The sequence below is a fragment of the Epinephelus moara genome, chromosome 13 (assembly GCF_006386435.1).
Source record: "Epinephelus moara isolate mb chromosome 13, YSFRI_EMoa_1.0, whole genome shotgun sequence".
Taxonomy (NCBI): Eukaryota; Metazoa; Chordata; class Actinopteri; order Perciformes; family Serranidae; genus Epinephelus; species Epinephelus moara.
The window spans coordinates 2,545,448-2,570,191 of NC_065518.1; the positions used below are offsets into that span (position 1 = coordinate 2,545,448).

Here is a 24,744-nt window from a genome sequence, read left to right on the forward strand (position 1 = left end):
AATTTTTGACGACATGCTATACTATGACGTTTTTTAATAATTTTTGACGACTTACTACACTATGATGTTTTTTTTTTTCATAATTTTTGATGACATAATATACTATGACGTTTTTTTCATAATTTTTGAGAACATACTATACTATGACACTTTTTCATAATTTTTGACGACATAATATAATATGACGTAGTTTTCATAATTTTTGAGAACATACTATACTATGACTTTTTTTCATAATTTTTGACGACAGACTATACTATGATGTGTTTTTCATAATTTTTGACGACATGCTATACTATGATGTTTTTTTCATGATTTTGGACGACATACTATACTATGACGCTTTTTCATGATTTTGGACGACATACTATACTATGACTTTATTTCATAATTTTTGACGACAGACTATAGTATGACTTTTTTTCATAATTTTTGACGACATACTATACTATGACTTTTTTTCATACTTTCTGACGACATACTATACTCTGACTTTTTTTCATAATTTCTGACGACATATTATACTATGATGTTTTTTCATACTTTTTGACGACATACTACAGTATGACTTTTTTTCATAATTTCTGACGACATACAATACTATAACGTTTTTTCATAATTTTTGACGACATACTATACTATGTTTTTTTCATAATTTTTGATGACATACTATACTATGACTTTTTTTGATCATTTTTGACAACATACTATGCTATGACGTTTTTTTCATAATTTTTGACGACATACTATACTATGACATTTTTTCATAATTTTTGACGACATACTATACTATGACTTTTTTTCATAATTTTTGACGACATACTATACTATGACGTTTTTTCATAATTTTTGACGACATACTATACTATGACGTTTTTTCATAACTTTTGACGACATACTATACTATGACTTTTTTTCATAATTTTTGACAACATACTATACTATGACGTTTTTTTCATAATTTTTATACTATACTATGATGTTTTTTTCATAATTTTTGACGACTTACTATACTGTGATGTTTTTTTCATAATTTCTGACAACATACTATACTATGATGCTTCTTCATACTTTTTGACGACATACTATACTATGACGTTTTTTCATAATTTTTGACGACATACGATACTATGACGTTTTTTCATCATTTTTGACAACATACGATACTATGATGTTTTTTTCATAATTTTTGACGACATACGATACTATGACGTTTTTTCATAATTTTTGACGACATCCGAAACTATGACGTTTTTTCATAATTTTTGACGACATACGATACTATGATTTTTTTTCATAATTTTTGACGACATACTATACTATGATGTTTTTCTCTTGATTTTGAACGACATACTACACTATGATGTTTTTTTCATAATTTTTGACGACATATCATACTATGACGTTTTTTTTCATAATTTTTGACAACATACTATACTATGATGTTTTTGTCATGATTTTGGACGACATACTATACTATGACTTTATTTCATTATTTTTGACGACATACTATACTATGACGTTTTTTCATTATTTTTGACGACATATGATACTATGACGTTTTTTTTCATAATTTTTGACAACATACTATACTATGATGTTTTTTTCATGATTTTTGACGACATACTATACTATGACGTTTTTTCATAATTTTTGACGACATACTATACTATGACGTTTTTTCATAATGTGTGAAGACATACTATAGTATGACGTTTTATTCTGAATTCGGATGACATGCTACACTATGACTTTTTTTCACAATTTTTGAAGACATACTATACTATGATGTTTTTCATAATTTTTGATGACATACTATACTATGACGTTTTTTCATAATGTGTGAAGACATACTATAGTATGACGTTTTATTCTGAATTTGGATGACATGCTATACTATGACTTTTTTTCATAATTTTTGAAGACATGCTGTACTATGATGTTTTTTTCTAATTTTTGACGACATACTATACTATGATGTTTTTTCATAATTTTTGATGACATACTATACTATGACGTTTTTTCATGATTTTGGACAACATGACGTTTTTTTCATGATTTTGGACGACAAACTATACTATGACGTTTTTTTATGATTTTTGACAACATACTGTACCATGAGGTTTTTCTTTGTTTTGATTGAGTTGATTTCTGATGACTTACCATAGTATGATGTTTTCTGCAAAAAAAAAAATTGTTATAAAATATTTGGAAGTTTTTGCTCACCTAACAAATGCTTTTCAGGGGAGTGCAGGTGCTGAGTAATGTATTAAATACAAACAAACTGAAAGTGAATGTATTTAAATGGATATTTGGATGATTTAAAAATAATGCATGCATTTCATGACACATTCAGGGCCCGCTGGTCATACCCTGATAAGCTGCGCTTTGGAGGCTCCCAGTCAAACTCAAAGATGATCTTGCTTGGTTATTCTACTGATGCATCCAAAATGACTGTGGTGTTGATTCATTGATGTTAAAGTGTGACACAAACACAATGACAGAAACTTAAACAGACCAGGGCTCTACAGACTCACAGTGCTGTGTGTTAACACTTAAATCATGACCCAAATATATTTAATTCAGAACACAGGAAACAAAAATTAAACAGGCAGGCGTGCCTACAGGCATATAAACACAACACAGTCATCTAAGAAATAAAAAGGCTCTATAAAATGAATATGCTGTGATCAGGACACACACACACACACACACACACACACACGTGCGCACACACACACACACACACACACGCAGTTGAGTTGAGAAAGGTACCTTATCTAGCAGCAGGAAGAGCAGGCCAGTGGGTGTATGGCAGTGGCAGGTCAGGGCGGTAGGATGCAGTTTAAATACTACTGTGCACTGAACACACACACACACTGTACATGCAACAAGGCCGGTGGAGGTTATGATGGGAACCGACTCTGTTCCAGAAATGCTGACATGAGAAGTGTAACCAAATGTGCAAGGAGAGCCTCTGGTTAATGTGTTAAAGCACGGGGATGATCACCGGGAGCGCTCGTTCTTCTGTTAGGATGTGGTGAATTTGCAAAGACGACCTCTTTGGAGAAGTTTCTAAAGTCTGACAGAAACATCTGACGCTGCCACAAAAGTTAGTTCAGAGTTAAAAGCTGTTCTTTAACCTCCTGCTCTATAAAGATAATTCATTTAAAAGAAGCAGAAGAAAATCACATTTGGTTTTGATGCTTATTTAGAGAAACATTATATTTCATGAAAACAGGAGGAAAAAATGAAATGCTTCTTTTTAATTTTCTCTTGGAAGGTTAAAAACAAAAAAACCCCAGAAACAACCAAAATGTCCAACTTGAGTTAATTTATTAGATCCTTTAAGAGTAGAAAGTCACCATACATTTGAGGTCATCAACATTAAACCTTTTGGTGCCCTCAAATCATGCACGTCCATAAATTCTCTGTACAACTTTTTATTCTTTTTACAATAAAACCCGTCAAAATAAAAGCACATCAGCTGATGTCGGAGTTATCGGGCCACAGGTGGTTGGTGTGCTATCTCTGCAGCGATGGCAGTCGTACCTTGGGCTTAATTTAGTGGAGAAAGAAGAAACACTGGCAGCTTCCTGCGGTTTGCTCTCGACTTTTGTCTCTAAATTCATCAAAACAGAGATGGAGAAAAAGGGGAGTTGGCAAAGCTGAGGGGGAAGACGAGTGTTAGGAGACAGACAAACAGAGAGGAGAGCAGAGAGACAGCAAGGAAACATGTCCACAGTGCAGATATGTCTGTCCTGACTTGAGTCTCATTTATAGAAACGCAGCTGACACTGAAGAGCTGCTGGCAACACATGTAAAATATCTCTTTTTTAAGACTCTTAAAAAATAACTGGTAAGGACGGACATTTCTGCAGAGCAGGGGACGCACAAGGAGTCTAAACGTTCACCTCTTCTCTTTGGTAAAAACTACAGGGACCAGATTTCTGTGAAAACCTCAACGATATGAGGAAGACCCGTTCTAAGTGGGCTCGTTAGTGGACATCAGATGTGGACAGAGGGACAGGGGTTAGTAAAGACAGGCACTAACTGGACGGACATACAGACAAGCAGACCAGCATCTTTATTTAGCACAGAGAGAATCAGACAAACAGTCTTTTATCTTCAGAACATGATGCTTTTACTCACTGGGCTTTTTTTTTACTTTTTAATTACAAAGACAACAGAAGAAGAAGAAGAAGAAGAAGAAGATGAAGGCTGAATGAGGTTTCAACATCACATTAACTCCTCCCCCCTTCATGGCTGCACAAACATGAGCCCCGGATACAACAGAGACTCTGATTATGTTCACAGCGCGGACGCCTCGATTCAATCACACGTTCATCAGACAATCATTTCAGGGGTGGAGAGGAGGCGGGGCTTCTGGGGCTCCTCAGAGTTTTACACATTTATTCGGCCTGGTGGGGATCCTTGATTTGCAGTTAGAGCAGCACAGATTATTATGGGATGGATTAAACGTGGCAGATATATCAGTCGTTCTGTGAACTCCAGCAGAGCGAAACAAAAACCGGTTTCTGGATTAGTGATGCCGTTTACAACTTAAAAATAATATCAGACGATGTTTAGGAGGCTGGAGTGAAAATGAGTCATCTTCAACAAATGCTGAGGATGACTCTGGTGTCAGAGTGATGAAGATACAAAACAGGATGCAGCTCTACAGGATGATTTCATCTTGATTTTTGCAAATGATGTAAATATTCAGTCTGATGTCTTAAATCATTTGAAATCATTCTGATCCGTGAATGTTTGAAGCGTCTGGCTCCGCCCCCGAGTCATTGTCGATCTTAAAGATGAACTAATTTTCAAAATTCTAACATGTTATTCCTCTGGTCTCTGGCAGCCCAAAAATATTTGTAAAAATCATAAACGTCCCAAATCCAAAAACTAGAGTCCTCGCACTCAAATCTGTGATGTCATCAAGTATAAAGTTCGAAGCTGCTCCATAAAACGCTCCCTCCAGGATGCGGTCGCTGAACACAAATTCAACCAATCTCTGTGAATTCTGTGTGACCTATTTTTCCAAACAACTTTTTATGTCGGGGCTTCAGGACACTTGGATCACTACGGACGAGCAGTATGGAGATATTTTGTGGTTTCAATTATGTGTTTTTGGACGTTTGAATCTGGGGCGCCGTCAGCCTCCATTAGGTGGAGTTGTGTTGCTACCTCCTCTCCCCTTGGATCTCTGCAAGTGATGTGAGGACTCTAAAACTTCACCTGAGCCTCCCTCGGCATATGGGTGAGTAGATAATGGCTGCATTTACATTTTTGGGTGCACTATCTCTTTAAAGGTACCGATTTAAAGGGTAAAATCTAATTTTATTGTTGAGCTGCGTGCAGCGTGTTGATTCTCTCTGTTTATCATCAGACTGCTGCAGGACCGGAGCTCAGAGTCACGCACACAGTGACAGGGCTAACTGTTAGCATCACACTGCTTACGTTACCCATGATTATTTATATTAACAGAGTCGAGATGTTTCGGTGTTGATGTGTGATTAACGGCTCGGTGTCGGACGTTAACTGCTGCAGCGAGGATTCTGCCCAAGTGTTAAATATGACGAGTAGCGACAAGATCATATTGTGCTGTGTTAGCTCATGTTAGCCGTGCAGAGAGAGCAGGAGGAAAACGGCTAAAAGAGACGCACCTTCTGTGCCACTTCGAACGGCAACAGTTGGTCGCCTGCGGATTTTAGGCTGCAACAATAAACGGTGAACGATGTTGTAGACGACGCTGAGAGCAGCCCGAGGAACGTTTTGAGTTTATGGAAACATTTTCTGTTTCAGAGCTGGGTGTAAAATAGATATTGTCCACAGAGCAGCTCCAGATTTTATACTCTCTGACATCACTTCACAAATGTTAACTGAACTTTATGAGACCATGGAAACAGCAGGTTGGAATTCTTCATTTAAATTAACGATTCACAGACGTGATTGAATCGGACGTGCTGAACGTGCACCGAGCCAAACAACAGTACCAGTTGTCTTTTCTTTCATGCATGAACGATGGTTCAACAAGGCCGCAGAATTTTTTATAGTCGGCCAATTATGTTTTCAAAATGTGATTATTTATTCTGATAAATACCAAAGTGACGTCGTCCGATTATGAAACAGAAAGAAGCAGCAGATTGAGACGTTTGAGCAGCAGCAGGAGTCAGAGAACGTTTCTTTGCTTCATGAATAAGTTTCAGCACCACACTGAGAAACGTCATGTGATTCAGGGACAGTCGACCCCATTCAGCCTTGGCATGATATTCACACACTCCCACAAATATCGACCCCGAGCCTCCGGGTGTGTGTGTCTGAGGACAGCGTCCCTCCACACCGTGATGGAGGCCGAAGACGTTAGAGTTCACACACAGTCAGAAATATAAACTTTGATAAGGTGCGGGTTTTATTGATTAAATGAACTGATCATAGATAGGTTATGACAAGCACTTCTGTATGGCACATTTATGTACAGTAAACATCCCCGTCACATCGTCTGCGTCCTGTGAGTTCAAACATTTACATCAGCAGTTCACTACTCGTGATACATGGCCTCTCGTCTCAGAGGATACAAAAGCTCACAGCATCAAAAGCTCAAATGTTAAATACTGAAAGAGCCAGTAAAATATTGATTATGTCGTTTTCACATGAAAATCCTCGTCGTTATTTCACACCCTGATTTACATGTTCCATTACATGGTCATTCTGATGGAGAGCACTGACATGTGGAACCAGGTTCCTCTGCTGGGGAAATATAACCCCCAGCCGTGTGTTAAACAAATGTACATGCATGAAAGACAAGCAAGAGATACATTTTCCTCACAGAAAATGTCCGTCACATTGATTCTGAATATTGGACTGGCACAGAGGCTGCTGCACCGAGGCGTCGCCGGCGGACCGCTGTGGCTACCGGCCAGTTAGGCAGCACAGGGCAGGTCAGGAGGGGGGAGGGGAGATCAGAGAGGCGGGGGAGGACACAGACCAAAGCCTCTTCCTCGCATTGATTGGCTCAGGGAGAGTTTATTGCCATGAGTGGGAGGCGGGGGAGGAGAGGGTGAGGATGGGGGAGGGGGGTGGTGGAGGGGCAGCGAGGTGCCTGTCCTATCGCATCGTCTGGCTGAGTCTGTTTGTCTGTCTGTCCTCACACTGTCGAAATCAATTTGCCCTCTGTGGAACTGCGGACACAGAGAGGGAGAGGCTTCCAGGTGGGCTGGCTCAGGAGAAACAGCAGCAAACACAACACGGACACATGGAGGGGGCGGGACCACGCCGACCCCTCCCACATCAGAAATAAACCCCACACTGGATCTGACCCTGAACTCGCCAGCCTCTGACATGGCGGCTGGTTTCAGTCACATTCAAGAGAGATTTACACTTCAGCATCAAACACATACCCTACGCCATGACCTACGCCATGACCTACGCCGTCACGGTGAGTGAAAACATTTTTTCTAACTTTAATCTACTTTTATTTCACAGATAAGAAACAAATTGTGATGACAATACAGCCTCCACAAAATAGCATTATAAGTCCTGTGTGTGACTTATTCTTACGAGTAGAGGAAAACTCTGCTAGCTGCTAGGCTAATTTATACAATGTAAAAATCCATAGGCTTGTGCTAATAACTTTAGCATGTTGTATTTGTGGGGAAAATGTCTCTATTAAGCCATGTTTAATGTGTGTTTAATGTGTGTTTAATGTGCGTTTTGGATCAACTAAACTTCACAGCACTTCACATAAACTCTGTCGCCGACTAGTGTTATGGACGTGTAACTGCAGAGTGACACGGACACACCACCACACAAGTATAAATGCTCACAATGGTGAAGGCTACAGCGTAGAGCAGATGCAGAACTATAAATCCACCTTAAATGTGAATAAGAGGGTTTGAAGCAGGTGATTAGGGATTGGGTGGGTGGGTGGGTGCAGTTAGCAGGTGCAGGAGCTACTGGAGCTGCATGGTGCATGGGGAGGAGCTGGGAGGTCAAAGCACGAGTGTTTTGATATTATTGAACAAAAAGAAATCAACTGAAGACAGAAACCAAATCAACCCAAAAACATGCCTTAAAGTATCATCTACTTCTACCATTAAAATATATATATATATATATATTCTCTGCGATAGTCCTGAGAGGTGACCTCACAGAGCCAGCTGTCCACCAACATGCAGTGTTAACACTATATGATATTATAACTTATCGTCCTATCAAACAAACAGAAGAGAAAACAACAGGAAACAGAAGTGTGTGTGTCTGCAGGTCACCAAACGTCCCAATCCCTCACCGCTCCACCTTCAGCTGTTTGACCACCTGCTCAGTTCTCGTTCAGTCCGTCCACTCAGAGGTGTGTCCTCCTGAGACCCCAACTTTTGTTTGGTATACTTTTTTTAATTTCTCCCCGCTATTCAGGACCAGTAGCACCCGATAAATATGAAAAACTAAGTCCTGTCTTTGTAGTATTTGTAATAAATGGCGTCCTCATACCGGGACACTGGGTTTATGTTTAATAGTCCTAGGTGTGTTTATTTCAATGCCTCAACATTGCTGTGCAAAAACTAAGTTACACACAATGCAATGATTATTCAATGTCCTCAAACAAGACAATAACGAAGTCCCAGTGTCCTCAAACGAGCACTTCCTGATTAACAACGTCTTATCTTGTTCCTGTTGATTGAACTGGTCACGTGTCGTCATAAATAAAAAAGTTTCAACCATGACGTGATCAGGTTTTGGACCGTTTGGCTGCAGACTGACTCAGCAGAAATGGCAGCCATCTTGTTTTTACATGGATCAGTGTGTTGTGCTCTTACTACCACTAGATGGCACAAAAGTGTCCACGAACGAGGACAACAGGTCTGAGTGAAGCTGAATGAAGTATAATAATGTCATCATATGAGGACGCAGGGTCTCAGGAGGACATGGACAATCCCTGCGCCCAGCCAAAAGGACACAACCCCTCACTGGCTTCCCACCCACAAACACTTCTAATTGCTATCAATCAAAGTGGAGGCGCTGTCATCCAGTTTTATGGCACAGGGTTAAAAAAAGATAAAATCAAGACTACTGAGAAATCAGCAGAGCTCCTGATCTGACCAATGATGAGCCAGCGCTGGAGACTCAGAGGCCAGTGGCGGGAAACTGAAGTCGACACATTATTTTATTTGTCATTTTGTTCATAAACAAACATTTATATTATAAACTATTTGAAAGTTTGACCAGATGCCTTTGTTGTTAGATTTTATTAAAAAATAAAGTGCTGAAAAGACTTTTCACATTAACTCAAATATATTGTTGAGAAAGGGACTAAACATTCACTCATTACCCATAATGCTTATCACCTATCCTGAGTAAACATGTCTCTGATAATGTGCATCTTATATTCATGATGCAATAAATGTTTTTACTTTGAATCTGTTGTGAATTTTCAGCCTCTGATGAGTTCTCAGTTCTCAGTAGTCTGAATTTTGAATTTTGTTATTTACAGTGGATGATTTGAACTGAACTGAACCTGATTTTTGTATCAATGGAAAATAAAAAAATATCAACTGCAACAAATCGTTCTTCTTACCTTGTGGGGAAGCGAGGCTCGTACTCTTCAACCGCCTGCTGCAAAGACAGAGACAGACACAGTTAGTCCTGGAGTTTATCCTGAACCAGCATACTGGAACAAACACTCAGGCTGGAGTTGGGCTGGGGGATAAAATGATGTGTACAATATATCCATATATTTTCAAGCAAGATACGGATAAACACCGTTTATACTGATATGGGGTCAAGTCGCTTTACATAACGCCGTTCTTCACAGAGCATCTCCCGACAGATGGAAAACCACTTTTTAACTCCGCCCACAAAGGTTTTTAATTGTTTCAAACCTACCTGATACTTTCATCAGTCGTGTTATAGTTTTTATAAAAGTGCTCGTGACTCTCAAATGTGGCTTTGACCTGCAGCTCAACATGAAGAAAATACTGAGATATATATCCTGTGTATCACCATTAGCCTGACGTTTTTGTGTGTATCGACCTGCCCTACACTGAAGACTGGAGACAACTGAAGAGCTGCAGTGAGCACAGCGGCCAGCAGGTGGCAGCAGAGAAACACAGCAGAAGAGACTCTGCAGGTTCTTCATCCAGCTGCAGCTGATCGACTGAACGACTACAAACCTCTGTTAACTCTGCAGAGATGTGTGTCAGTGACAGAACATCTCAGAGTGAAGGTTGAAACACCTTGTTGCTCTTTGTGACTGTTGATTCAGTGATTTGTAGGTCAAGAGATGTGAAACAACATCTAAATAAATATGTTTTGGTGTGACTGGAGTCCTGACTGCAGATTCAAACACACACTTTCACGCTGTGGACACACAGCTGTGTGTCTACAGGAACTTTTCAGGTGTTCGGACATACAGATGATCCAGTGGAAGCATCGCTGACATGCATAACACCGACTCCTTAAATGTCAGCAAAGATGTTTCCATCCTGAGCGCTGTGAGGCGGAGGAACACTTTAAGTTGTTACATGACTGCTGAGCAATTAAGCATCGCCCACATGTAATGTTCCAGGTGAGGCGTGGGAGGGAAGCTGATAGAGAAGGGTTCAGCGTTGCATAAGTCTGATTCTGCCTTCTGAAAAATTACCCCCCCTCCTCCCTCGTTGATGCGGCTGCCTCCTCTCTCGCTCTGTTATCAGCTGGACGCCTGTCAGAAGCACGTCCCTCAGAGAGCCAGGCAGCCAGGCGCCACATCCTACACTCCACCCTCCGTAAACACGAACATGATTTCTCTATATGCAGCAGAAGAAGAGACGTCCTGCCTGAAGCTATCTCAGGTCAGCAGCGCTCTGTTGGGGAGACGAGTGCGACACCTTCGCCAGGTTTCGTGTGACAGCTCATGTGTTATGTGTGAACTGGTGTGTGGGTGGATGCCAGCATGTGTGTTTGTATTGCAGGCCCCCCACCTGTGAGAAGCCTGGTCCCGCCACGCTGTAGGGGCGTTGTTGTCTGCCATGCAGCGCAGCGGCGCTCTGTGCCGCCATGCGGGACTGGGTGCCGTAATCAGGGGCAGGGAGAGCCATGTCCTCTCTCTCTAGAAGGTTCCCTGTGCTGCTGCTCTTCCCGTGGAGGCTGGAGACACACAGGTGCACAGGAAATGAGCAAATGGTAAACATCAGGAACAAATATTTTAGCTTGTGGGTGTAGACGACCCGCAGGAGGGCCGTCAGAGGGTTTCTGAAGGACTGTCATGATTGGTTGTTTAATTCTCAGTTTTCAGCCCAGAGGAAAATGTTGGCGTTCTTTCTACAAACCACAGACGTTACGTTTGTACTTTCACACGTATCATATTTCTAAAGTGACGTTGTATCTGAGCTGACGCCATCAGGAGGTGGAGGGGAGGGTGTGACGCCTGCTGAGCTGCAGACACTGTTCAACACCAACAAACAACAACTCCGGTTGTTTACTGGTGACCCGTCTCTGTGTTTCCCTGAGAACGGTTCGGGGCAAACACTCCAACAGGTGAGCTACAGGTCGCCCCAAAAATCAGGGACCAGCTGCACAAAACACCTTAAATTCCTCCTTAAGTATGACACATAAAGCTTAGGGCCTGTCCCACTTCTACCCCTTAAATCTTCCACTTGGTATTGAGTGCCCTCGTTTGCGAGATAACCCTTGATGAGGGAAGTGAGACATATTAGGGTAGGGATCTTTCCCTAAGAAACGAGACACCACTTCACGCAAATCGGCGTGGCCGATGTGCAGGTATACGTCACGCATAGTAGCGGCGCAATGAAAATGCCGGCTCCAGCGCTTGTGTTGTGGCGTGTTCTCCATCTGATGAATCAACGGAGAAGAGATGCTGAAAACAGGAGGCGCCTACAACGTCTTATAGTTCTGATCGAAGTGTTCAACCGAGTTGCTGATGAGTTCATGCTAGTCCAACCATCTGTTGTTTGTATAGCCTACAGTCCGATCGCACAGTAACAAATTGTTTTCCAGAACTTGCCGAAGTTGCTGACTTCGAAAAGTGTTCTGGGAAATTTCATCTTCCACTTCGTTGAGAGTGTGGGTCGGGGCTCCCTTGGAATCTAGGGCGGGTATTGCAAGTGGGTATTTCCAGGGGAAGTGTGGGTATTGTGACAGGCCCTTAATCTCTCCTTAGCTGAGGGACTTAAAATGTTTCCTTAGTTAAGGAAGAACGCATTTACTGCATTGAAAGAGATTTTACAGAGGTAGTTTCCATGGAGATGGTTTGTTTGCTCGGACTCTTGTGACGCCTGTTATCGTCTCGCAAAGTTATCTTATAGTTCGATAGAGAAAAAATGGCGGAAGAAAAGAAGACAAGAAAACCTTATTGGTCAGAGGAGGAAAGATTAAACCTCTGGAGGAATACAATCAGAGAGTCAGAGGTACCTTAAGTTTTTTTTAACCTTACTTTGGTTGCTAAGGTCTTTTGTGAAACTTAAGGGATTCCTTAAGTGTAAGACCAATGCAAGGAGAAAACCATCAGTACCTTAAGGAGAAGACTAAAGGGTGTTTTATGCAACTGATTTTATTTTGAGGAAACTTAACTAGGACTTTAAGAAAAATCTTAACTTAAGGTGTTCTGTGCAGCCGCCCATAGGTATTTTAAGGCCAAATTCTGATTGAATGTTTTTGTCGAAACATAACCACGGTTTCAATGTTTCCGCTGCGTCATTACATACAAATGTAACGTTTCTGTGGTTTCAGTTTTCAGCTCATAAACTCTTCGACCAATAAATGTCGTCAGCAACAAAGATTTGAAGAAGTAAATAAAGTTTCATTACAATCAGATGTTAATATTCACCTCATAAATTACCATAAATAAGTCGACAAAACAGATCTATCAGTTTGATCACACACTCGGCTGGTTCGTGTTCAGTGAATCTCTAAAAGCTCCTCCAACCTACTTGTGTACTCGAAGTTGCCTCATGGAGTTGCCGTCACCTTCAGCGATGACCCGGGTGTAGGAGAAGGGAAACCAGCCGCGCCTGAAGACGTCAAAACAACAAACTGATCATGATACGATGAACTTTATTGATCCCACAGCGGGAAAACTCACAGGTTAAAGAAGTTTAAGAGTCAGACGCAAAAGAAAAAATGAAGAAACGAGTTAGAAATAAAAAGAGACAATAAAAACACAACAATACAAATAAAATAAAATCTGTTTACAGCTTTAACTCAGAGGGATGTTTATGATATTACAACTGATTAATAATCACACCTCACAGCAAACACTGATAAATCTGCTGACTCATTCTAAGCTGCAGACGTTAACAAAATAAAAACTTTGACTCACATCCTGGTCTTCTCGTTCTCTCCGTAGTGCCACCCGTCGCGGGCCTCGGGGACCAGCAGGGTCACGATGTCGCCCTCGAAGAAGCTGAGCAGGGTGCTGTTGTCTCCGGCTGCGTGGGAGAAGATGGCCTGAACTCGGGTCCTCCCGTTTCTCTCCAGTCCCGCCGCCATGGAGCTGGAGCGTGGCAGTGTGCGGGTCTCCGCTGGGACAGGAAGGAAGAGAGACAGTTTTCAGTTTGTCTCTTCACATCTGTAAAGTTTCTGCTAAGAACCCGTTCACCTTATCTGAGCTGTGTGTTCCTCTGCTGAGGTCCGCAGGTGTTTATCAGACACAAACCAGCTCTCTGTGAACGTTTCAGATGACTCAGTGTTTAGTGAGAATCTGCTCTGGATTTATTTTTACTCTTCTTGTTTTTAATATCACGTCTCATCCTGCTGCTGCTGCTGCTGTGGCCTGTTTCTGATTCACACAGATGATCCATCAGATCTGTCTCTGGGTTTTATCTCCGACATGTTGGGAGACTTTTAAAGAAACATTTACTGGGAGAAGTTAAAGCTAACTACAAACCTTCTTCCTCCCAGAACTCTGAACGTTTGTACACAGTCGGGCTGAGAGATAGATTTGGACTAAAAGTTATATCCCAATATTTTTAGGCTATATAGTGATACACAATAAATAGTATTTTGATAACTCAGTATTCTGAAATCTCTTCTTCTGTGGACGACTAAAATATTTTAAATATTAAATTAACTATTGTTGCATTAAAGTTAAATAAAGTGCCGTAATATTTCGGGCTGCCCCCTCACAGTCGGGGGGGATTTTATTGGTCTAATAGTTGCAGAAAACAAGACAAAACAATCATGGAACTCTATCAGGAGCTGCACCTTGTCAAAATAAATCCAAACCTATATGCCTGGACCATGTGTGACTTTACTTTGAAAGGATAGACACAGGAAGTGTCCACGCTCAGCAGTCAGACAGGAGTCAGGTTAATCTCCAGGGCTGGTACCTGCGGTTATTCCACAGGCTAGTTAATAACATGTCGGGCAGGAAATCCAAAGTGTGGGATCATTTTGAGAAGGTGAAGGACGAACCCAAGGTGATATGTAAACTCATCTTCATTGGTCGACTACAAACATGACGTATCATCTGAAACATGGAAGTAGCTACATGCCCATTAGCCCACAGCGTCATTAACAGGCGGCTCGCTCAGTGTGTGACGTGCACTTGTAGATAAAATATAGGCCTATATTAATGAAGGTTCATTAGTACGGTTTTGTATTTCTCTGTAATGTAGCACAGTGTTAACAATGTTACTGATACTATTATAAACCGTTGTGTTGCCCCACCTAAAATATATAGTTCAATAATTAAATTAATATCATAAACATGCGGGCGACTAGTCGACTAATGGCCCTAAATAATGACCAGGAACATTGTTATTCAGGGGCAGGGGCCTAGTAATATTAAAGTAAAATAAAGTGGTTATTTTATAAAGTTAAAGAAAGTATTGTTTGAATAAATTTAATTAAATTACCTTCCATTAAATAATAAAGTTAAATAATGTATTGTTAAAACAAAGTGCAGTTATTTTATAATGTTAAATACAGTATTATTAAATTATCAAGTTAAATAAAGTGCTGTTTCAATATAAGCACTGTTATATTATAAAGTTAGATAAAGTATTGTTATACTGAAATAAAGCAGAACCTCTGGTGCTTTTATTCTGAAGTGTGTTGATGTTTTTGCTGTGAAGCTTCCTGTTAGCTGTTATTAGGTAGCTGTCAGCAGTTAGCTGTCGGCAGTTAGCTGTCAGCAGTTAGCAGTTAGCTGTCGGCAGTTACCTGTTAGCAGTTAGCTGTTATTATGTAGCTGTCAGCAGTTAGCTGTCGGCGGTTAGCTGTCAGCAGTTAGCTGTTAGCAGTTAGCTATTATTATGTAGCTGTCAGCAGTTAGCTGTTATTAGGTAGCTCTCAGCAGTTAGCTGTCAGCAGTTAGTGGTTAGCTGTCAGCAGTTACCTGTTAGCAGTTAGCTGTTATTATGTAGCTGTCAGCAGTTAGCTGTCGGCGGTTAGGTGTTAGCTCTCAGCAGTTAGCTGTTATTAGGTAGCTCTCAGCAGTTAGCTGTCGGCGGTTAGGTGTTAGCTCTCAGCAGTTAGCAGTTAGCTGTTATTAGGTAGCTCTCAGCAGTTAGCTGTTAGCAGGAAGTTAAACCATTACAGTGGCGCCATTTAACGTGATGATTTGTTGACTGTGAGCTGGAAACACAGGAACAGCTCTTCAGTTCATACATTAATAATATCTGCAAATGGCACTGGTGCTCCATGGTTACAAAATGCAGCTTCATGGTTGCAATCTGGAGCCGTGCAGATACAAAAACTCGACAGGAGAGAGCAGCGTGTTTCTCGTTGTCTTTTTACGCCAAAACGCTAAACTGAGTCTTACGTGGATAACTTAAAAACAATTCATACTGGATGTTTTCTAATATGGTTGTTTTAAACATCCCATGTTGAACAAGCAGTGGTACATGGAGTGTGATGGACATACGGCCCACCCAGCGTACACAGAAAGTGTCCTTACTCAGAGTGGTCTTGCCCTTGGCGGGGGCGACCTTGCGTACAGGCAGTGTGTTGGAGTAGACCTCCCCTCCGTGCCGCTGGGTCTGTGGTGAGACTTTGCCCTGGGCCACTTTGACCTCCATCCACTGCTGGTAGTCCTCTCCTCCATGAGCGCCGGCGGTGCCGTTCATCACCGGCATGCCCCCCTCCACACCCATCAGCCTCTGCAGAGATGAGGACATTTGCATACAGGCAATTAAAACAAACCGTTTCCCTGAGGCCGTTACGTAACATCAGACGGCTCATTAATAATAACTAGGGAGGAGGTGGAGAGATCTGGGTCAGGAAACGCTGCTTCATGAAACGACCACATCTGAGCCCACGCTGCTTTACAGATAAACATATGGAGCGACTGCTGGGACGCTGCGAGACGTTCACACGCTCTTTAATCTGGAACATGAAACAAGCTTTTTAAATTAGGAGCCGAACTGAAGACGGCTTTTCATTTCTGTCTTCAGTGAGCAGGAGGGGGCGGGGCCTTCAGGAGCCCGAGGAACGCAGGAATTTAAGCCTCTTCTGTGCAACAAGCTAATTAGCATCGCTTACGAGTTCATTTGCATTCACAAGAGCGATGAGGGCTCCCATGATGCCACAGCAACATCAGGGAGCGACACGGGCCAGGTCAGGCGTGTGTGTGTGTGTGTGTGTGTGTGTGTACTATTTCTATCTTTGTGAGGACCAATCTCAGCTTTATGTGTTGGATGGTCAAACCTTCTCTCTTTGTGACAGATCTACATCGTCTCTCTGAAGTCTGAGGTTTTGGCAGGTCCCTGAACGCAGCTCTAAATGAGTTTTATCTTTGATCTAAGCAACAGTTAACTGACTTTGAGTCTCAAATGGAAAACTGAGACAAGACTTCCAATCAATCAGTTTGTGTCGGACTGATCAGTTGATTAGATGGATGGATCAGAGGAGTGGCTGCTGCAGAGACCAGAGCTGGTCAGACCCGGCTCTGGACTGCAGGGTGCAGAGACGAGGACCTGCTCCCCATGTAGATATAAACGTCTCATTCTGAGGTGATGAAAACACAACCATTCTGATTTTAAGACAATTAAAGAAAACACTCTGCTTAGATTTAGATTTTAATCGTCCTCTGCAGCTTCAGGAGTTTGAGGAGCAGGTCGGGTGGAGCATCGTGTCAGCGAGCGTCCTCGCAGGTTCAAATGTGTTTGAATCTCTGAACAGATTTATGAACTTATAAAAAAAAAACCAAACACATCAACAGTCGCATCACTCATCACAGCTGCTGTTTCCATGACAACCCATCCTCCTATAAAACATCTATAAATAGTCGATGGCTCTCGGCTGGACTGAGCGAGGACTGAAGACACAACAGACACTGACCTGCTGTCCCATCCCTCCGCTGGCTCTGAGGGCCGCCAGCTCTGGAGGCACCGGCAGGGGTTTAGCACCGGGGATGGGCTCGGAGATGGGCATGCCTGGGTGATGACCGGGGACCATGGCGCCTGCCGCACCGCTCATCTGCTGGGCCAGGAACATGGCACGGTCTGGCAGTTTGTTGGGCTCGGCGCACGCCTGCTGCCACATCGGGATCTTCTGGGATAAAAGATCTTTCCCCTGGAAGACAGAAGAGGAGAGGCTGTTTATTAGGGAGGTCCCGCTAAGACATGATACGTGTCCTCCGTCAGAGTCCAGAAAAATAAAAAGACTCGAATAAGAAAGGCCGGCTGCACAAAGCACCTGTAGTTCACTCCTTGAGGTTTAGTTTTTCCTTAGCTGAGGAAATCACTTAAGGGTGTCGTACAGAATCTCTTAAAAGGTTTCCTTAGTTAAGGCAAGACATCAAGTCATTTACTGCACTGAAAGAGATTTTACAGCAGGAAAATTCTGCGGTTTCATTTGTGTGCTTGAGTGTGCGCTTGTGATCGCCTCCGCAACCTGTTGTCACAGCTAAGTATCCTCTCACAGAGTCGGCCTGACAGAAGATAAGAGGACACAAAAACCAAATTAATCAGAGGAAGAAAAAAATCAGACTTCTGTAAGAATTCAATAAAAGAAGAAACAAACTGAGAAGTTAATTTGATCTGAAAATTACAGCAAACATGACGCAAGAAGTCTGATGAAGAGGTCCGTCCAAGAGGGACAAAAATATATTTAAAAAAATGACACTGATTACACTGATTACAGCAGGGAGTCCAACAAAACTGGTCAAAATAATGTTCGACTATTAAAGATAACGCACAGCTGAACTTGTCTACGTCAGGCCCAGCGCCTACAGTCCTCTTGAGTCTTCCTCCTGAGGCATTTGTTTTCTTTCATCGGCACCGCTGCAAACTTCAAGTAAACTAATGAAAATCAGCGCCCTGCAGAGGAGCCACTGTCTTCACATTATTGATACAAGCAGTTATTGGACGGATGAAGGGAAGGACTTGAGGACCGACTCTCATCTCCTCCATACATTATACAGTAGGACAGTTACATAACCACTCCGCTCATTTGCATCTGACTAAATGAGGGAGTTCTGAATCCATGAACAGTTAGAGTTAGAGGCTGCAGTGTGTGTGTGTGTGTGTGTGTGTGTGTATAACACAAATATAAAAGTACAGTAACGACTCATTGAACAGCAGCAGCCGGGTCGTTGCTGATTCCTGGGTCACAGTGAAGCGCTCAGGCTGGATTAACAGAGTTGGGCCGATGAATGGATGAATGAGACGGCCCCCTGTCCTCCTGTCTGTGTGTCTGTCTCACTGTTTGTTGCTGCTGGGAGAGAAGATGAGTCACTACGACCTCAGTTAGCCCTTTCAAATAGCTGAGGTGGAGCGTGGGTGGGACTGTGATGATCGAATCGAGGAGCAGACGGTGGAGCGTTCTCCTTCATTCTTACCTCCCAGCACAGAAACTCAGAGTGTGTGGGAGACACCACAGTTTGTAAATGGTACCAGAAACTAAAGAGAGCTTTACAAGGCTGTAGGTTTGTGTATGGACAGTAGGGACATGTCTCTGATCAGTGTGAACTCGTTCGCATTATTTTCACTCTAACAGCTCTGTGCAGGACCTGTGAGCAGCGTGAAAGACTTCTGGTAGAAACACTTTGATGCAGCAGTTAACGATTACTCTGATAAAAGCAGTAATCAATATTAAATGTGGTTTATCAAACTAACATTTACATTTTTAATCCAATTTATAGCGGGATTATTTTAGGAATCATACAGGACAGATATTTTAAAAATAATCTTATGTGGCCCTGCAGTACTACAAAGTATCACTAGGGGGACTCGTGCATGCTGTTGAGGTTTCCTACGAAAAGTAATTCACGCATAACCTGCGTATTTTGGAGGGCTGCGATCATGTGACTGTATGTAAAATAAGGAAGTTGGTCTGGCAGGTGGACGGAGCTTTGTACTGTCTCCAACATGGCGGCTGTGTCACAAACACGTTTCTGAAACCATCTGAGGATAGAAACAGAAACGCGGTGACAGAATCTTGATTCGTATTTGATCAGCGCTGACAGTTTGACCTCAGTTCACCCGCAGTTATCGATGTGATCGACAGCTGAGACTCCTCGGCTCTGATTGGCTGATTTCATTCAGCTGTGGTCTGATTCTAACAAACAAATGACATCAGAGGCGACACGAGGAGCGACCAACGATGCAAACCCCAGAAAACGTTCAGTTAACGATCACGTGACAAAGAAAAGCATCAAAGCTGAAACCAGTCGTCTGTTATCAAACTGGTTCCAGTTCACTTCCTGTCGATCACGATCTCATACAGATATATACTAATATATAGATTTAAGATCGGAGTCTGTCCGTCTGTCCATCTGTCCATCTGTCTGTCTGTGCATCATCACATCAGCAGGTTGTGTTATGAGCTTCCTCCCTCCGTCTATCAATCACCCATTCAGACACTTTCTCTCTCTCACACACACACACACACACACACACACACACACACGCACACACACACTGAGTGTTCCTGCCAAAGTAGGTCAGTCTCTCCTCCTCACCTCCTCCTCCTCATTCCTCTTTACTTCAAATTCCCTCAGTGTGAGGCGGGAGGAGGGAGAGGAGGAAGGACAGAGTCGTCTCCAGCCGCACTGACGCAGAAGCAGAAACTTTTTCCTGAATGAAACAGACGTATCGAAGCAGTCACTCACAGATGGAACTAATCAACATGGCTGCTCAGAAACATGTGAGACTAAATAAAATGTTCAGTGGGCCAGGACTGAGCCATGAGGAACTCCTGGAGCACACCGCTCACTTACACCTTTAATAAGGTGCAAAACAACTGTGGCTTTGACTTGACGCACAGTGTGTCCAAACGTTGTCATTTTGCACCTTATTGAACATCTGAGTAAGTCGTGCTAATGTTTTGAATTTTCATCGGCTAAAAATACGAAGGAAAAAAAAAACGAGACAGTGAGACGCTGCAGGCGAAAACATTTGTTCACGCACTGGTCAGTTTAAAGATTTGGGTGCTAGTGGAGAGAAAATGTTCAAAATAAAAATCAAAATAAATTCTGTTGTGGAAATTTATGCAATAAAGTCATTTTAATTAGATAATCCTTCATTTGTGATTTAAAAATACTCGCCTTAATGTGAGGAATGAACCTTTAACCTGTTCACCTGAGGAGTCTCTTCTGTTTCTGCAGTCACAAACTTTCAGAGGGACCCATGACTTTAACTAATCTGATCCTCTTTAATAAATAATACTTCACAGAGCCGCAGCTGCACATGCCCCTGATATCAGATCTTAAATAAAACAACAGGTGATTTATTCATAAGCAGTGGTTTGATGATCTGTAAGACGTCTGGATTTAAAGCTTTAAACTTGCCTTAATGTGGCTTTAAATTTCTGTATCGAAAAGTTTACCTGTGCAGATTAAATATTTTGTCAAAAAGCTGCTGAAACAATGACAAAAAAATCTGTCTTTGATGTTGAAATCACCAGAATCAGTGATTTCAGATCTGCGCTGTGTACGTACGACCTGAGAGCTACAGACGCCACCTCGCCATGACATCACCAGAAGATAAACGAGTGCAGAGGAGGGGTGTGTCCTCTCACCTTTCCGTGGTAGACGCTGCTATTCTTGGCGACGGCGCACTGACGGTCCACCAGGAAGCAGTACCTCCTCCTCTCCTCGGACAGAGCGTTCTTGTAGCCCTCGGCGATGTAGTTGTCCAGCTCGCTCTGCTTGTTGCTGATGGCCTCCACGTACTGAAGGAGAGGGAGGAAACAAAGGATGGCGTTAGAACAAACATGGCCGCCTGTCCTCATCAGGACGTTATCACACTGCTGGGTTAAAGTCACAAAGTTTAAGAGCCACAAACTGCAGTTTATTACTCTGTGTCTGTAAATTTATTTCCTTTATCCTGTTTCATATTTACCTGCTCTGTTCAGCTGCTGGTTGATTTTAAACTGTCTTATAGAAATAAACCGACTTCACCTGATGACTGTGGAGAATCTTCAGACCTGTGGGCTCCACAGACTGAACCCCTCTGTGTCAGCTGAATGACTGAATGAAGCTTTAATGACTCTGGACGGTGTTTTGATGGCGTTTCAGACTCGATCAGACCTCGTGCATCACGACCCTGACATATAAAACTCAGACAAACTGTGATTTGAAAGTCTTAATGGCTGCTCATTCTGAAAATGTCACATCAGACCTGGAAACTATGAATCAGAACTTGGCAGATTGCAGATGTGTCTGTGAGTGTTTCCTGCAGCTCCCGCCTCTCCGACACAAACTCGTTCACCTTCTGTCGGCTGTTATACCCTCGACTCGTTCAGCAGCCCACTGAGTCCTCTGAGCGTCGAGCTGCAGGACGCCTTCTCTGCATCACACAAGTGGAACCACTCATCACCTTGACTCTCAGAGACACACAGGGAGGAAGGGTCGGACCCTCTTTGTCCTCAGCTTCACTCATGTAACTGAAAGCATTAAAAGATTCCCACGAGTGGCAGACAGCGCCGAGCTCCACTGTGAGGCGGTGATGACCGTGGCCGGGCTGTTTGCAGCCTACGCACCACCGGACATGACTGACTGATCGAACTGACACCAGATCTGCTGAAGGCTAAATTGGAGATGCAGAAAAAACAAAGTGGAGGAGGCGAGATGTGAAGTTACCTAACGCTGTGCTGTAATCAGCCAAAACCAGACGTGTTAATGAGGTCATTCATTAAGATAATTCATGCATTCATTAGGAGAGATTTCTGCCTCAACAACACGCTTATGTAAACATTAAAACTGGGTCAGAAATCTGCAGAGATAAAGATGCTGCTGCTGATCTCAGATCAGTTAGTCGCTGTGTTTCTGATGAAAATCGATTTCAATAGATAAATATTAATAATGTTATTATTAAACTGTGTCTGTCAGAGTCAGGCCTTCATTTTAAAGACCGTCAGTCCCTCTGAGGGGGATCAAGGTTCTGAACATGTTTTCTTATGGAGTTAAAGAACTTTCAGCTTCTCTCAGATGCTCTTAGTTACTGTCGTCATGTTTGGGAACAAAGTGTCTTAAACTGCGCTTCGTCTACACCATGGAGCTCTCTGTGCCCTGCTTTGTAATTATAAAAATTAAAATGTAGATGCACATAAAGAATAAATAAAGAATTCCCCTCCTAAAAAGTTTTACTACTTTCATGTGTGAAGTCTGGACCAATCACAAGAGGCCGTTTCATGTCGGCCTGCAAAGAGAAAAGAAGCTGGGAGCTCATGTTTGACTCCAGAAGCGGTGAGTGTCAGGGTGAAGACTAAACACAGAACACTGGGGACGTTCTCTTCTTGTAGGCAGAAAAATAACCAACAAATCTGAATAAATTCCCTCAAGATGTTCTCGAGATATCACGTTCACAAGAACGGGATCGACGACCCCAAAGCTCAACGCCTCCAGGCATAATAATAAAATCTGAATAGAAGGATTCTGTTGTTGATGACCGCAGGAAGAAGAGAACGATGGTGTGCAGGTTTGCAGCTCAAAAATCAACAACACGACCATGAGAACATCCGACTTCTTCCATCAATACAAAACCGTCAGAGGAAGAGCAGCAGTGTGTCTCTGTAGCTAACTTATTAGCTCGTTAGCTGACGCTCTGGCCAGAAAACTAACGTCTGACCAGATCATCAGAATTTGATGACTTGTGACTTGCCTGATTTTCACCAAAGTAACTTGAAGACTTCAAGGTAAAGACTTGAGATGTGCACATGTGACTTACTCCCACCTCTGCTGTCATGTTTGTCTCCATAAGCACGTCGCTGACACTGACTGTGTGCGTGCTGATAAATAAAGAACAGTCCCTCAGAGGTCTTCAGGAGGAAGACACCTCTCCACTGATCCACTGATGCTTGTGTCTCTGTACTGACTCCGGACTGACTGGAAAGACTCCAGTAATTAGTCTCATCCGTCCTCTGATCCCATGATTCTATTGGTTTTTATTTTTATTCCCCCGAGAACAGAGTCACATTTGAATCTGAAATGAGCTTTTAATGAGTAAAAATGTTTGAATATATACAAACTATCTGACAGTTTTATATTTAAAGAGGAAAAAAGTCCATAAAAATAACAGCTGAGACATTTCGTTACACGTCTCATCTCATCGTCAGCAAACACTGCTGACATACTGAGGATGTGCCACATGGAGGAGCCACAAACCTGCCGTCTCTCATCCTCCAGAGTTTGACCCTCAAACACAAGAAACCGAAATGCAACCTTAAAGGAAGTCATCAGGCAGGAAATGGTCAGTCAGCAGGAAAAGAGCTGAACCAGGCTGAGTGTTCACAGTGAGACATGAAACTGTGACACGCTGAGGAAGACGGAGGTCACTCATGAATCATACAAACGCTGGAGGTGGAGAGGATTTTCACACAGCGAGTGACCATGTTGGTCCGACTCAGACCAGCAGGCTGAGGTCAGGGCTGCCGCCGCCGCTGCCGAGCCGTCAATCACCAGAGGCTGACAGACTGACACGGGGGAGGAAAACCTGAGCAGCTCAGACCAAAGATTCATGACGAGATGAGTTAAAACAACTGAACGTTCTGACACCAGAGCTGACTTCCTCCATCAGGCTGTACGGGATCAGATCATTACATTATAACTGGCCTTTAATCTGCTCCTGGTCTCTGCTGACAGTGAGACATGTTGGACTGTGACATCTAAACATGTCTGATCTTCTGCCGCAGCGTGAACCATCAGGTGGTCTGGGACAGGTCTGCTGAGTTGCGTTGTTGCCTGCTGTCTCTAAACCTGACGTTCCAGGTGTGTATCAATACGGCTGTGAAAGGTGCCTCTGTGTGTCGGTGTCTGATGCAAAAATCATTGACACAGCGGTGGTATCCAAGCCTCTGATTGGCCAACATCTTTATCTTCGAGTGGCTTTAGGGTTCAGGTTATGAACATGAACAGCACCTTCAGTTGTTTTCGTGTTTTAAAAACACACCTGTGTGCGTGTGGAGCTTTGAATGAAGACTCTTGTGTTTGCTGCTGGTTTTTATTAACTCAAACACTGATTCATTTCTTTGTGTGACTTCAGCTTCTGTGTCTTGTCTCATTCTATCCGAGCTCAGTATTTTCTGTTCTCTCGGCTCTTTGATAACTGGTTTTGTATTTTATAATCTGTTTCTTCTGCACTTTGTCTCCATGCGTTTGATGTTTTATGCACTTTGACTCGCCTCGCCGCTGAAGTCTTTTATAGAAATAAAGTTCTGTGTAACAAACTGATCAGTTTTTAAAGTTGAAAAGTGAAGCCGTGTTCTCTTGAAATCAAACCGAGCTCCTCTCTGTGTGATGGTGCACAGATTCTTTCATGCAGCTCTGAGTTTACCTTGACTCCTCTCCTCAGATCAACGGCT

At 42.6% G+C, this 24,744-nt stretch overlaps 1 protein-coding gene across 11 annotated transcripts in view; it reads right to left on the reverse strand.

Annotated features, from left to right (window-relative positions):
• baiap2b (BAR/IMD domain containing adaptor protein 2b) overlaps positions 1–24,744 on the reverse strand; it is a 100,649-nt gene that overhangs the window by 5,355 nt on the left and 70,550 nt on the right. For 6 of the 11 annotated variants that reach the window (XM_050059388.1, XM_050059387.1, XM_050059386.1 and 3 more), the window contains 7 exons: positions 20,962–21,114; positions 17,281–17,514; positions 15,899–16,100; positions 13,319–13,520; positions 12,930–13,010; positions 10,962–11,127; positions 9,578–9,615 (listed from right to left, as the gene is read on the reverse strand). In XM_050059388.1, the coding sequence (XP_049915345.1) occupies positions 9,578–9,615; positions 10,962–11,127; positions 12,930–13,010; positions 13,319–13,520; positions 15,899–16,100; positions 17,281–17,514; positions 20,962–21,114 (1,076 nt within the window). Of the gene's footprint in view, positions 1–3,339; positions 3,623–3,643; positions 7,185–9,577; positions 9,616–10,961; positions 11,128–12,929; positions 13,011–13,318; positions 13,521–15,898; positions 16,101–17,280; positions 17,515–20,961; positions 21,115–24,744 lie in introns of those variants that run through there. The other 5 variants (XM_050059391.1, XM_050059390.1, XM_050059393.1 and 2 more) reach the window with 5 other exon arrangements.